Below are 13,712 nucleotides of genomic sequence, written 5' to 3'. Positions count from 1 at the left end.
AGCATGTATTGCTCATCCCTAATTGCCTTAATTGATGATGGTGAGCTGCCTTCTTGAATTGTTGCAGTCCTGAGGCGTAGGTGTGCCCGTTGTGCTGTAAGAGAGGGAGTGACAGTGAAGGAGCAGCGATATATTTCCATGTCAGGATGGTGAGTGACTTGGAAGGGAACCTCCAGGCACTAGTGTTCCCAGGTATCTGCTGCTCTTCTCCTAGATGGTAGTGTTAGGGGGTTTTGAAGGTGTTGCCTGAGGAACCTTGGTAAATCATGGTATTGGTGATGCTGAGGACCTTCAGGGGAGGCCAAGATGGATCAGCCATTTGGTACTTCTGGCTGAAGATTGTTGCAAATGCTTCAGCCTTATCTTTTGCAGAGATGTGCTTCTCTCCTCCATCATTGAAAGTGAGGATATTTCTGGAGCAGCCTCCTCCATGAGTTGTTTAATTCTCCACTACCATTCATGGCAGGACTGTAGAGCTTAGATCTGATTCATTGGTCGTGGAATTGCTTAGCTCTGTCTATTACTTATTGCTTCTGCTGTTTCGTGTACAAATAGTCCTATGTTGTAGCTTCACTAGTTTGACACCACATTTTTAGGTATGTCTGGTGTTGCTCCTAGCATGCCCTCCTGCACTCTTCATTGAATCAGAGTTGATCCCCATGCTTGGTAGTAATGGTAGAATAGGGAACATGCTGGTTCGTGAGGTTACAGATTATGGTTGAGTACAATTCTGTTGCTGCTGATGGCTCACAGCACTTCATGGATACACAGTCTTGAGTTGCTAAATCTGTTCAAAGCCTATTCCATTTAGAGCTGTGCTAGTGCCACACAACATGATGGGGGACATCCTCAATGTGAAGACAGGACTTTGTCTCCTCAGGGACGGTACGGTGGTCACTCCTACTGTCATGGACAAATGTATCTGTGCAGGTAGATTGGTGAGGATGAAATCAAGTATGTTTTTCCCTCTTGGTGGTTCTTTCATCACCTGCCACAGTCCCAGTCTAACAGCCATGCTCTTTAGAACTTGGCCAGCTTGGTCTGTGGTGGTGTTACTGAGCCACTCCAGGTGATGGACATTGAAGGCCCCCACCCAGAGTACATTCTGCCCCCTTGCCACCTTCAGTACTTCCTCTAAATGGTGTTCAACATGAAGGAGTATTGATTCATCAGCAGAGAATGATTGTATGTGGTAATCAACAGGATGTTTCCTTCCCCATGTTTGACCTGGCGCCTGGACCCATAATGGGGTCCAGAATTGAGGTTGAGGAATCCCAGGACAATTCCCTCCTGACTGTACACCTCCGTGCATTCAGCTCTGCTGAATATGTCCTGCTGGTGAGATAGGATACACCCAGGAAAGTGTCTGGTACATCATCTGTAAGGTATGGTTTCATAAGTATGACTATGTCAGGCTGTTGCTTGACTAGCTTGTGAGACAGCTCTCCTAATTTTGGCATAAGCCTCCAGACGTTAGTAAGGAGGACTTTGCAGAGTTGACAGGGCTGGGTTTGCTGTTGTTGTTCCTGTGCCTGGATTGATGCCGGGCTGTCAATCTTGTTTCATTCTTTCATGTTTTCTTTGTTGTGGTTGCATACAACAGAGTGGCTTACTAAGCCATTTCGGAGGGTATTTAAGAGTCAACCATATTGCTGTAGGTCTAGAGTCACATGTAGGCCAGACCAGAAAAGGACGGCAAGTTTGATTCCCTAAATGGCATTAGTGAATCAATTGGGTTTTTACAAATCTACAGTGGTTTCATGGTCATCATTAGACCAAGTATAAATAAATAATAAGAGTCACTACATGCTGAGGTTCTATCTTTTCCCAGTGTGCAAAAGATTTGGATCAGCCCATGTTGCTGTGGAATGTGCCAGTCATCGTGCTGTATCTCCTGTGCTCATGGAGAATTTATGCAGGAAAGCACCAAAAACCAGAAGTCCATCAGGCAGTGGTCTGCATGTAATATCCTCGAGTCCCTGTGGGAAAAGGAGATGGCAAATTCTTTTAGATTGTTCATTAAGCAGACTGTCAATGTCATTGGCAGAATGTTTCATAGCCAGAACTTTCAAATGGGTACCAAGAGGTAGCTTAGTTGGTGCTGAGAAGGGCCCTCCCCATCAGATCCTTCCTGCATGCTCAGAGTCTCGCACCTCTGCATATTGTCCTCGAGGTTTTTGTTGTGGGGAAGAGACTATTCTGTCTTTGCAAAGCAGATCTGAAAAAAGATATAGGCCGGAATTTTCTGGCTGTTCACGCCAGTAGGATTCTTCGATATCACGGGATACCACCCTCGCCCGCTTGTTTCCTGCCAGCGTCAAGTGACATCAGTGGGACTTCCCATTGACAGAAGCAGGACCAGAGAGTCCCACTGCTAGCAAAGAACGCACCACCTCCCGCTGGCGGAAAACACGCAGCTGGGAGGCCAGAGAATTTCACCCATTGTGGTTTTTGTCAAGGTTTTTCTTGAGCAGTCCCATGACACACAACTCTGTTCAGGGAAGCACACTGAGACGAACAGCGAGTGTGGATTTAGGACCATCAACTCAGTGAATGACCTCTTTGTTCTGCCTTGTTGGTCTTCCAGTGCAAAGAGCTGTCCAGGGGTGAGTCTTGCAGCTTGTCCCTCAGCAGGTTGTCCTGGACTTTGGAATGTGCCACTGTAAAGCTTGGGGCAGCTTCCAGAAAGGCAACTGCTTAAGATCCTTCAGTGATTGTACACGGAGGGGCTGAAAGATGTGAAAAGTTCCTTGATATGTGTTTGACACGTAATGAATATTGTAAATATTGACTGTAATTGTAAATGTAGCAAGTAACATCCAGAGTTTGAAGAAACCAAGTTGTTTTGCATTTTTATGTAATGACAATGTTGAGCCGTCATGTAAATGTATTTTAAAAAAAAACAATAATTTGGGGAAAGCTGAAAAATCTACATCACAGTTCTTTGGTTAAAAGCATACCCAAGGAACAAGTTGTGTTCTAGAAGTAACATATTTATACGCATTTCAGGATTATTTTTATAACATACGAACTAAATTGCCCACGACATTGCCCATGGTCAATTAAGGAATGTCATGGTTTTTTTAAAATATGCAAGATGGCAATGTAATTGGATGAGAGACTTGAGAACTGAGCAGTGTGATGGTCAGAGTCTGCATACTGCTGGCTGAAATATTGAATCGCACAGGAGTTTTATTTTATACCATCCTTTATTTCTGTGTGATTTGTTTGATTGTCAGTTGCAGGGGAGATGAATCTGCACCAAATTATAGAACAAATGCAGTGTTGTGGCATAGTGGCATTTGTCTGCCCACTCAGCTGATTAGGTATGAAGAAATAAATGTATTTTTTTACTGAGGGTGTACTGCCATCAACAACTGTTTAAAAAAAGAAATTGTTGCAAGCAATTAATGTCATTACTACCAACGTTATCAGTGTGTAAACTTTCCATTTGCACTGGACGGGTGCAACTAACAACACACAAGTAGCTCAATGCATGCAGGATGAAGCAGTATGTTGATCAGCGCCCCATGCACCAGCTTAAACATTTACCGCCAGCATAGTGTTGCTGCAGATTATCTTAACTACAGGATGTACTGCAGCACATGGCAAGGCTTTATTGGCAGTTCTTCCCAAACTCATGAACCTCACCATCTAGAAGAACGTGGGCAGCAGGTCCATGGGAATGCCATCACTTCTACATTGCTTTTCAAGTCCCACACCTTCCTGACTTTGATATTATCCCTGGTGCTTTGTGTTGCTGGGTTAAAATCCTGGAACTCCCTGCCTAATGGCATCGTGAAAGTACCTTCACTACAAGTTACATTCTCTCTTTTTCTGCCTGTCCAAAATCTACTCTACAAATTTGTCTATGATTTATCTTTATTTGGACATTCTCATGCACAGAAAATATAATGATGAATAAAACTGGTTAAGAAAATGTATTTGAGAGAGAATTGAGGAACATTTGGAATTCTGTAGCAGTGCGAGGAGGTGGAAACAGCACATAATCTGCTTTGTGCGTGATACTGCCAAATTACAAAAGTGAAATTGTTGCATACTTCAGCTTTGCAAGCCTTCATTTTGATGAGGCACTGTAGGGTCACCAATCCTGTGGATCTGTATCCCCAGTAAGAAGTTTAACAACACCAGGTTAAAGTCCAACAGGTTTATTTGGTAGCAAAAGCCACACAAGCTTTCGGAGCTGCAAGCCCCTTCTTCAGGTGAGTGGGAATTCTGTAGAGAAGATCTGTATCCCAGCAAGGTATCAACACCTTCAAGAGAGGAGGTGGTGTGAAACATTGCAGAAAAATTATGCAAAAAAAAAATTAAAACAATTTACCTTTAAAGCAGTGGTGGGCAATCTGCAGCCCAGGGACCACAGCAGCCCACCTGGGTTCTGAGTTCACGAGTCTTTTGGTTGACCGTTGCACGCACAGAGGGTTGCCCACATTCCGCTGATTCCTTTCCTATGACTGAAGTGATACGCACGTATAGCAAGGGCAAGTGAAGTGAGGTGCATGCTGATTGCACATGACATTGACTAAGAGCTGTGTGCCCCCTCTGCATCCAAAGTGTAAATATTTATTTTGTTTTTGCTTTTTGAAGTTGATGATTCTGTTAAATTATAAATGATTAAGCATTTTCCATAACTCATTATGAAATATTTGGCGTGTATTAAATGTATTTATTCTTATTCATGGGGTCATGGTTAGTGAACAAGCCCAATTTCAATTTGGCAGCCCACTGACTAGTCTAGATTGCCCATCACTATCTTAAAGAACATATTTGATTCCATTTTGTAGGCATCCAAAATCAACACTCTTGTTATCAAATAGGTGCAATTCATTTACACAATTAAAATACTAAACAACGTACATAAAATGGTACAATAAGCTGCTTTCTATTATGCATTTTTATTTCCTTTTATGCAGGTTACTAGGATATTTCAAAATTATGTGATTATTCAGTGATACCAATTGATAATTTTTTTAATATTTCAACTAAAATATGAGGAAAACATGAAATTGCAAATTGGTGATATAGTCTCAGACCAGCTTGCTCAGTAACTCGGTATTGAACCGGGGAGCTTCATTGTTCCATCCTATAGACAGGATTTTTACCCAACTGAATCATTGGAAAGATTTAGAAGAATACCACCTCAGTAATGTTCAAAATGCCAGTTATCCAGTGAGCACTGATGTGTCTTCTATAAGCAAGCTGTAGATGTAAGCCAGGAATTTCCTCAGAGCTGTGCTCACTCTTCTACTATAATTTTATAGAATGTGCGTTGAAGAGCAGGAGCAGCTCTGAGCAAATAGGCTTGTGTTTCCTTCACCTCTATTTTCCTTTGATTTACCAAAACGTTACACAGACCTTTACAATTCATAATTACAGACGCATCGGCCGCTGGTTAACAGACGTCTCACCACTTCTACCCCTGTTTAATGCTAAAAAATGCACATTCACGTTGAAGACTGTGCCGTGGGCCATGCCTTGGAAGCCATCCCTCAATCTTCGTTTCAGTAAACGAAACCAGCCATCATCAGGTAGGAAACAGTTGTATTTGATTTATGTTTAATGGATTTCTTATTAGAGATAAAAACAATTCTATATTTTCTTTAATGTATCTATTTTTAAAAATGAATTTGGCTTTTTTTCATCGTGCACAGAATAGATTTAAAAAGGAGTAGGGGATAAACAGTTAGAAAGTAGACTGTGTGAAGGAGAAGAGTACTCAGCAAAATTATCTAACAAGTCAACAGGAGCTAAAGTTACTGGTTTTATTCAAATTTACAGCTGTGGAAAAAAGAGATGAAAGGATAACAGAAAATAGAAAGATTATATTCATGGCAGTTTCAATAGAACAAGTATAAATCAGTATTGCCCATCTAGCCTGAAATTTGAATTGATAATTGGAATGAATAGTTGCTTCATGACATAGTCGGGCACATTTCCTTTGCAAGCTACTGTCACGTAGACTACTTTCAGGAGTGCAAATCAGAAAATTGTGTGTAAATTCTACATTTTTCCATTCATTCGTTTGCTGTATGGAAAATCATGGCTTGTGTGTCGGTAACTTGGAAATTTACTGGTGCATGTCTGGGAAACCACAGGAGGAAACTTGTTTGCTTGATCTGTTAACTGATGAGTTACCCCAAAAGCACGCAGAAGTAAGAAGCTGCAGCACCTCTGGATGATAGTGATTGTAAAGTTCAACGTAGCTTGGGATTCAACACTGCCCACAGCCAACACCAGATCTACAGCTTGGACTGGGATTCGTGCACCCCCCACTCCCCTTATCCCACTATTTGGCAGCTCTCTAGCCCTATGCTGTGGAACTCCATCCCTGAACTTCCTTGTTTCTCCACCACCTCCTGTAACATCCACGTCACACTTATCCCTCTCTGGAAATTCTGTGAAGCGGAACCGGACTGTTTGCTACCTTGGCCCCAAGATGAACTTCTGACCTTATATCTGTAGCCTCACTAGAATCATAGAATTATAGAATCCCTACAGTGCAGAAGGAGGCTATTCAGCCTATCGAGTCTGCACCGACACGCTGACAGAGCATCCTACCCAGGCCCTATTCCCATAACCCCGCTAATCATTCTAACCCACACATCTTTGGATACTAAGGGGCAATTTAGCATGGCCAATCCACCTAACCTGCACATCTTTGGAGTGTGGGAGGAAACGGGAGTACCAAAAGGAAACCCACACAGACACGGGGAGAAAGTGCAAACTCCACACAGACGGTCATCCAAGGCCAGAATTGAACCCGGGTCCCTGGTGCTATGAGGCAGCAGTGCTAGCCACCATTCAGGAGACCTTCCAGCATTTTGCTGATGCTTCAATGGTCACAGATAATTAGCCAGAATGGATTTGTCCTGCTTTTTCTGGGCATGACATGTATCATAAAATCATAGAGTATGAGAGGAGGGGGAGGAAAAGAGATTGCGAGGTGAGTGGGGAGGGTGGGAGAGTGTGAGGGGAGTGGGGGAGAGAGAGAGAGTGGGTGTGAGGGGAGAGAGAAAGTGAGTGTGAGGGGAGAGCGAGTGAATGTAGGGGGAGGGGGAGAGAGAGAGAGTGAGTGAGTGTGAGGGGAGGGGGAGAGAGAGAATGTGTGTGATGGGAGGGGTAGGGGAGAGAGAGAATGTAGGGGAGGAGGGTGAGTGTTTGGGGTGGCGTGAGGGTGAGTGTGGGGGTAGTGTGAGAGAGTGTCATGGGACCAAGTTTGAGTGAGTGTTAGGTGTGTGAATATGAGGGGGCAGAATGTGTCCAAATTCTGACTCACTCGCAGTATGAGTTCTCAATCACCCACACACACCAACATCCACTCTCATCGTAGGCGAGGGTGAATGAATGAGCAGCCAGAGCCTGGGAATGCAGGAAACACACACACTCACTCTATTACACTCTCATACTCATATGTATTTAGGACTTATTGTTTTTTTTGTTTGGTAAGTTGTTCCTTTTCATTCCTCCATTTTAAAAAAAATTCACGTTTAATGCGCTGAACTTATCTTTCTCATCAGTTTCATGAGTGAAAAAAAATTGGAAATATGACCCTTCTTGCCCTCTTCTCCCCTGTCACCACGCAAAAAGGTTGGACAATACTGCAGCGTGAGGGTGAGTGTGGGGGTGGTGTGAGAGAGTGTCAAGGGGCCAAGTTTGAGTGAGTGTTAGGTGTGTGAGTATGAGGGGGCAGAATGTGTCCAAATTCTGGCTCACTCGCAGTATGAGTTCTCAATCACCCACACACACCAACTGTGCAAATAGCCCAGTTTATTTATTTTCCTTGACACATGTCTTGAAGAGTGTACATATAGCAGAGAAGGAGGTGCTGGAAGTCTTAAAGCGCATCAAGGTAGATAAATCCCCGGGACCTTGTGTATCCCAGGATATTGTGGGAGGCTAGGGAAGAAATTGCAGGTCCCCTAACAGAGATATTTGTATCATCAATAGTCACAGTTGAGGTGCCTGAAGATTGGAGGGTAGCAAATGTTGTGCCTTTGTTTAAAAAGGGATGCAGGGAAAAGCCTGGGAACTACAGGCCGGTGAGCCTCACATCTGTATTGGGTAAGTTATTAGAAGATATTTTGAGGGACAGGATCTACAGGCATTTAGAGACACAAGGACTGATTAGGGACAGTCAGCATGGCTTTGTGAGTGGAGAGTCATGTCTCACAAATTTGATTGAGTTTTTTGAAGGGGAACCAAGAAGGTAGATGAGGGCAATGCAGCTGATGATGTCTATATGGACTTTAGCAAGGCTTTTGACAAGGTACCACATGGTAGGTTGTTGCATAAGGTTAAATCTCACGGGGCCTAGGGTGAGGTAGCCAAATGGATACAAAATTGGTTTGATTGAAGACAGAGGGTGGTTATAGCGGGTTGTTTTTCAAACTGGAGGCCTGTGACCAGTCGTGTGCCTCAGGGATCAGTGCTGGGTCCACTGTTATTTATCAATTATATTAATGATTTGGATGAGAATATAGGAGGCATGGTTCATAAGTTTGCAGATGACACCAAGATTGGTGGCATAATGGACAGTGAAGAAGGTTTTCTAGGATTGCAATGGGATCTTGATCAATTCGGCCAGTGGGCTGACGAATGACAGATGGAATTTAATTTAGATAAATGTGAGGTGATGCATTTTTGTCGATCGAACCAGGGCAGGACTTACTCAGTTAATGGTAGGGCACTGGGGAGAGTTACAGAACAAAGAGATCTAGGGGTACAGGTTCATAGCTTCTTGAAAGTGGAGTCACAGGTGGACAGAGTGGTGAAGGAGGCATTTGGCATGCTTGGTTGCATTGGTCAGAACATTGAATACAGGAGATGGGACGTCTTGTTGAAGTTGTACAAGACATTGGTAAGGCCACACTTGGAATACTGTGTACAGTTCTGGTCACCCTATTATAGGAAGGATATTATTAGACTAGAAAGAGTGCAGAAAAGATTTACTAGGATGCTACCGGAACTTGATGGATTGAGTTATAAGGAAAGGATGGGTAGACTGGGACTTTTTTCTCTGGAGCGTAGGAGGCTTAGGGGTGATCTTATAGATGTCTATAAAATAATAGGGGCATAGATCAGCTAGATAGTCAATATCTTTCCCCAAAGGTAGGGAGTCTAAAACTGGAGGGCATAGGTTTAAGGTGAGAGGGGAGAGATACAAAAGGGTTCAGAGGGGCAATTTTTTCACAGAGGGTGGTGAGTGTCTGGAACCAGCTGCCAGAGGTAGTAGTAGAGGCGGGTACAATTTTGTCTCTTAAAAAGTCTTTAGACAGTTACATGGGTAAGATGGGTATAGAGGGATTTGGGCCAAATGAGGGCAATTGGGACTAGCTTAGGGTTTAAAAAAAGGGGTGGCATGGACAAGTTGGGCTGCAGGCCCTGTTTCCATGCTGTAAACCTCTATGACTCTATGACATGTAGGGCTTGCTATGACCATTGTCAATTTTGCCATTCCCCTTTGCTTTATTGCTAAAACACTGCTGTGTTAAAACTACTGTTTTCCTCCTTGTTTCTAATTTTAAGATTCTAAACAGATTTCAGATGGTACAGTGGAATAATTTTTGCCCTCAGTCTTTTGAAAACTTTGAAAAAATGTTCTTTTAGAAATTTGAATAATACTGTTTCTAATGCATATCCGAGACAAAACCTCTAAAGGATCAAAGACGATGCCTACTGAAATTGATTGCATTTTTTGTAGTGTACAGATCCCTTTGATTTAATGCATTTCACGGTACAGATATCTGTAAACTGATGTGAGTGGGTGATGCTAGAACTGAACCAACTCATTCTGCATATCCCACATTTCCTAACACAGTTCAGTAACAAGTACTTATGCACAGCACGACCACAATAACCATCAGACTTTAATTCCAGAAATCTTAAATATTTCATAACTTGTGTGTCAAAACAATTTATCTAATGCATATTTATCATATATTGAAACACTTAGAGCAAGTTTTTCTTATCCTCTGATTATATTGTAAAATTTAATATTTTGGATATTTTAATATAAAACACATTGTCCCTCAGATGTTTTGTTTACCATTAGTATTTTATGTCTACAACATATAATGTTATGAATTGGCACCGTTCAGATCTCCTTCAGAATTGTCTCTGCTCTCTTGAATAAAATTGCTGAAGGGCTTCCCAGACCAGAGTAATGTTCCACTCAATCATTAATGCAGAAGAAATATTGAGATTTCATGGTCATTTTTATGCAAGGTAGTTTGAATAGAACCAATTTACTTTTCTTTATAGCTTGCACCAAGCAATGTATGTTATAATCTTCCAGGTGACAAAGATTATTGTGAAGTAGGTTGACAGCTCTCCCAGATCTCGTACAGATTAGCTGGATATACTACTCATTCCATTTCAAATGGTTCTTATTAAGACTTTAGAGCTGAATAATTCCACCCCCGACCGCCTTGAACATTATTTACCACTTATGTATCTGCCCCTGATTTGTTCAGTCATAAAGACAGAACATACAGAAAGGAGGCCATTTAGCACTTTGTCTTGCGCCATATTTTGTAAAGAGTGTTTATATGGCTGGTCCAGTTCATTTTCTGGTCAATGGTAATCCCCCCAGAATGTTGATAGCGGTGGCTTCAGTGATGGTAATGCCATTGAATGTTAAGGGGTGATGGTTAGAGTCTCTCTTATTGGAATTGGGGATTGTCTGGCACTTGTGTTGCATGAATGTTATTTGCCGCTTGTCAGATATTGTCCAGGTCTTGTTGCATATGAATATGAACTGCTTCAGTATTTGACCAATTGTGAATGTTACTGAACGTTGTGCAATCATCAGTGAACATCCCCACTTCTGATCTTACGGTAGAAGGAAGGTAATTGATGAAGCAATTGATGATGGTTGGGCTGAAGACACTACCTAGAAGAATTCCTGAGTGATGTCCTGGAACTGAGATGATTTATCTCCAACAACCACAATCATCTTCCTTTGTGTTCGATGTGACTACTCCAGTTTTACTAGGGCTCCTTGATGCCATACTCAGTCAAATGTTGCCTTGATGTCAAGGGCAGTCACTCATCTTACCCCTGGAGTTCAGCTCTTTTGTCCATGTTTGAACCAAGGCTGTAATGAGATCAGGAGCTGCGTGGCCCTGGCGGAACCCAAATTGAGCTTCAGTGAACAGGTTATTGCACTGTTGATGATCCCTTACATCACATTTCTGTTAATGGAGAATAGACTGATGGGGTGGTAATTGGCCGGGTTGGATTTGTCCTGCTTTTTGTGTACAGGACATACCTGGGCAATTTTCCATATTCATAGAATCATAAAATCCCGACAGTGCAAGGAGGAGGCCATTCGGCCCATCAAGCCTGCACCGACACCAATCCCACCCAAGCCCTATCCCATAACCCCACATATTTACCTTGTTAATCACCCTGACACTAAGAGGTAATTTTAGCATGGCCAATCCACCTAACCTGCACATCTTTGGAGTGTGGGAGGAAGCCGGAGCACCCAGAGGAAACCCATGCAGACACGACACACAGACAGTCATGCAAGGCCAGAATTGAACCTGGGTCCATGGCACTGTGAGGCAGCAGTGCTAACCACTGTGCTGGGTAGATGCCAATGTTGTAGCTGTACTGGAACAGCTTAGCTTAACACATGGCATGTTCTGGAGTGCAGGTGTTCAGTACTATGTGGGGGAACACAGTTTAAAAATAAGGATTCTCCCATTTAAGACTGAAATAAGGAATTTTTTTTGTCTCTGAAGGGCACTAGTCCATGAAATTCTCTTTCCCAAAGAACAGTGGAGGCTGGTTCATTGAATATTTTCAAGGCTGAGTTAATTCGATGTTTGATTAATAAGAGAGCCAAGATTTACAGGGGACTGACAGGAGAGTGGAGTTGAGGTCACAATCCAATCGGTCATGATCTTATTGAATGATGAAGCAGGCTCAAGGCACTGAATGGCCTACTCCTGCTCCTAGTCACTATGTTCTTGTGTTTTCATTGTTGGTATCATTCCCAGTATTTTTACTGATAGTGTTATTTCAGAGAGATCAACCTGTAACTCCAAAAGAAGTTTATTGTTTCCCTTAATTGGCAAGAATTGATAACATCACTAATTCTTGGACACAGCTATATTTTCTAAATACCTTTATATTATTTGCTGTATTTCAGTTAAATTGGCAAAAAACAAGGGAATTAATTAATATGTGCTGTGTTTTGAGGCTTTCAAAGATGTATGAGGCAGCTTAGCATAACGTGCATGACGACAGGAAGAAGCAGCAGGTGTAGTCGAGAAGGAGTAGCGGCTGTGAGGATAGTAACAGGTTCTGATCGTGCTTGCAAGCAGAAGGAAGGTGCAGTGAAGTGGGAATATACTTGTTTGTTGACACTTAAATTCAGCTGCCACAAAAGAAGACCAAATAAGACCATTTAACCTGCCCACCCAGCAAGAATGTTTGGATAGGGTATTAAGATAGTGGATATAATGCAATGCATTCCCAATGAATCCCAATCCTTCAAGGGACAAGAGGTCTAATTTAAATGGCGAAGATCAACTATGGTCTGAGTAAGAGCTGCAGAGTGTCTTGTTCTCTTAGACCCAATGGCCATTGTGGGGGGATTCAGCAATGCTAATGCCAATGAATGTTAAGGGGTGGTGGTTGGATTCTCTCTTGTTGGTGATGGTCATTGCCTAGAACTTGTGTGGCATGAATGTTACTTGTCACATATCAGCCCAAGGGTGAATTTTGTCCAGGTCTTGCTTCATGTGGGTATGGGCTGCTTCAGCATCTGAGGAGTCCTGAATGGTGCAAAACATTGTGCAATCACCAGCAAACATCCACACTTCTGACCTTATGATAGAGAGAAGGTAATTGATGAAGCAGCAGAAGATGGTTGGACCTAGGACACTACCCTGAGGAATTCCTGAAGTGATGTCATGGATCTGTGATGATTGACTTCAAGACTCCACGACCATCTTCCTATGTGCTAGGTAGGACTCCAGCCAGCAGAGAGATTGCCCCTCCAATTCCCACTGGTGTTAGTTTTCCTTGATACCACACTTGGTCGAATGCTGCCTTGATGTCAAGGGCAATTACTCTCACCTCACCTCTTGAGTTCAGCTCTTTTGTCCATGTTTGAACTAAAGCTGTAATGAGATCAAGTGCTGAATGACCCTGACTGAACCCAAACTGAGTATCAGTGACCAGGTTATTCCAAGTGCCTTGATAACATTGTCGACGACCCTTCTATCATTTAGCTAATGATCGGGAGTAGACTGTTGGGGAGTAATTGGCTCGGTTTGATGTGTCCTGGTTTTTGTGCACAGGACATTCCTGGGCAAGTTTCCACATTGTTGGGGAGATGCCAGTGTTGTAGCTGTCCTGGTGGAGCTTGGCTAGGGACGCAGATCTTCAGTACTATTGCTGATATGTTATCAAGGCCCATAGCCTTTGCAGTATCCAGTGCCTTTAGCCATTTCTTGATATCACGTGAAGCCAATTGAATTGACTAAAGATTGCATTTGTGATGCTGGAGATCTCCAGAGGAGGCCGAGATGGGTTATCTGCTTGGCACTTTTGGCTGAAGTTCTTTGCAAATGCTTCAGCCTTTTCTTTGTAATGATGTTCTAGGCTCTCTCATCATGAGGATGGGACATTTTTGGAGCCGCCTTGTTAAATTGCCCACCACCATTCATGACCGGACC

At 42.8% G+C, this 13,712-nt stretch overlaps 1 protein-coding gene across 2 annotated transcripts in view; it reads left to right on the top strand.

The window, feature by feature from the left end:
• Positions 1-13,712, top strand: part of LOC144509317 (uncharacterized) — a 201,626-nt gene that overhangs the window by 106,916 nt on the left and 80,998 nt on the right. For both annotated transcript variants that reach the window (XM_078237978.1, XM_078237988.1), the window contains exon 8: positions 5,398-5,549. In XM_078237978.1, coding sequence (XP_078094104.1) covers positions 5,398-5,549 — 152 coding nt within the window. The remainder of the gene's footprint in view (positions 1-5,397; positions 5,550-13,712) is intronic.

Source organism: Mustelus asterias, chromosome 2, assembly GCF_964213995.1.
Source record: "Mustelus asterias chromosome 2, sMusAst1.hap1.1, whole genome shotgun sequence".
Taxonomy (NCBI): domain Eukaryota; kingdom Metazoa; phylum Chordata; class Chondrichthyes; order Carcharhiniformes; family Triakidae; genus Mustelus; species Mustelus asterias.
Note: the sequence above shows the minus strand (reverse complement) of the source record. Positions and strands in the feature narration are given on the sequence as shown.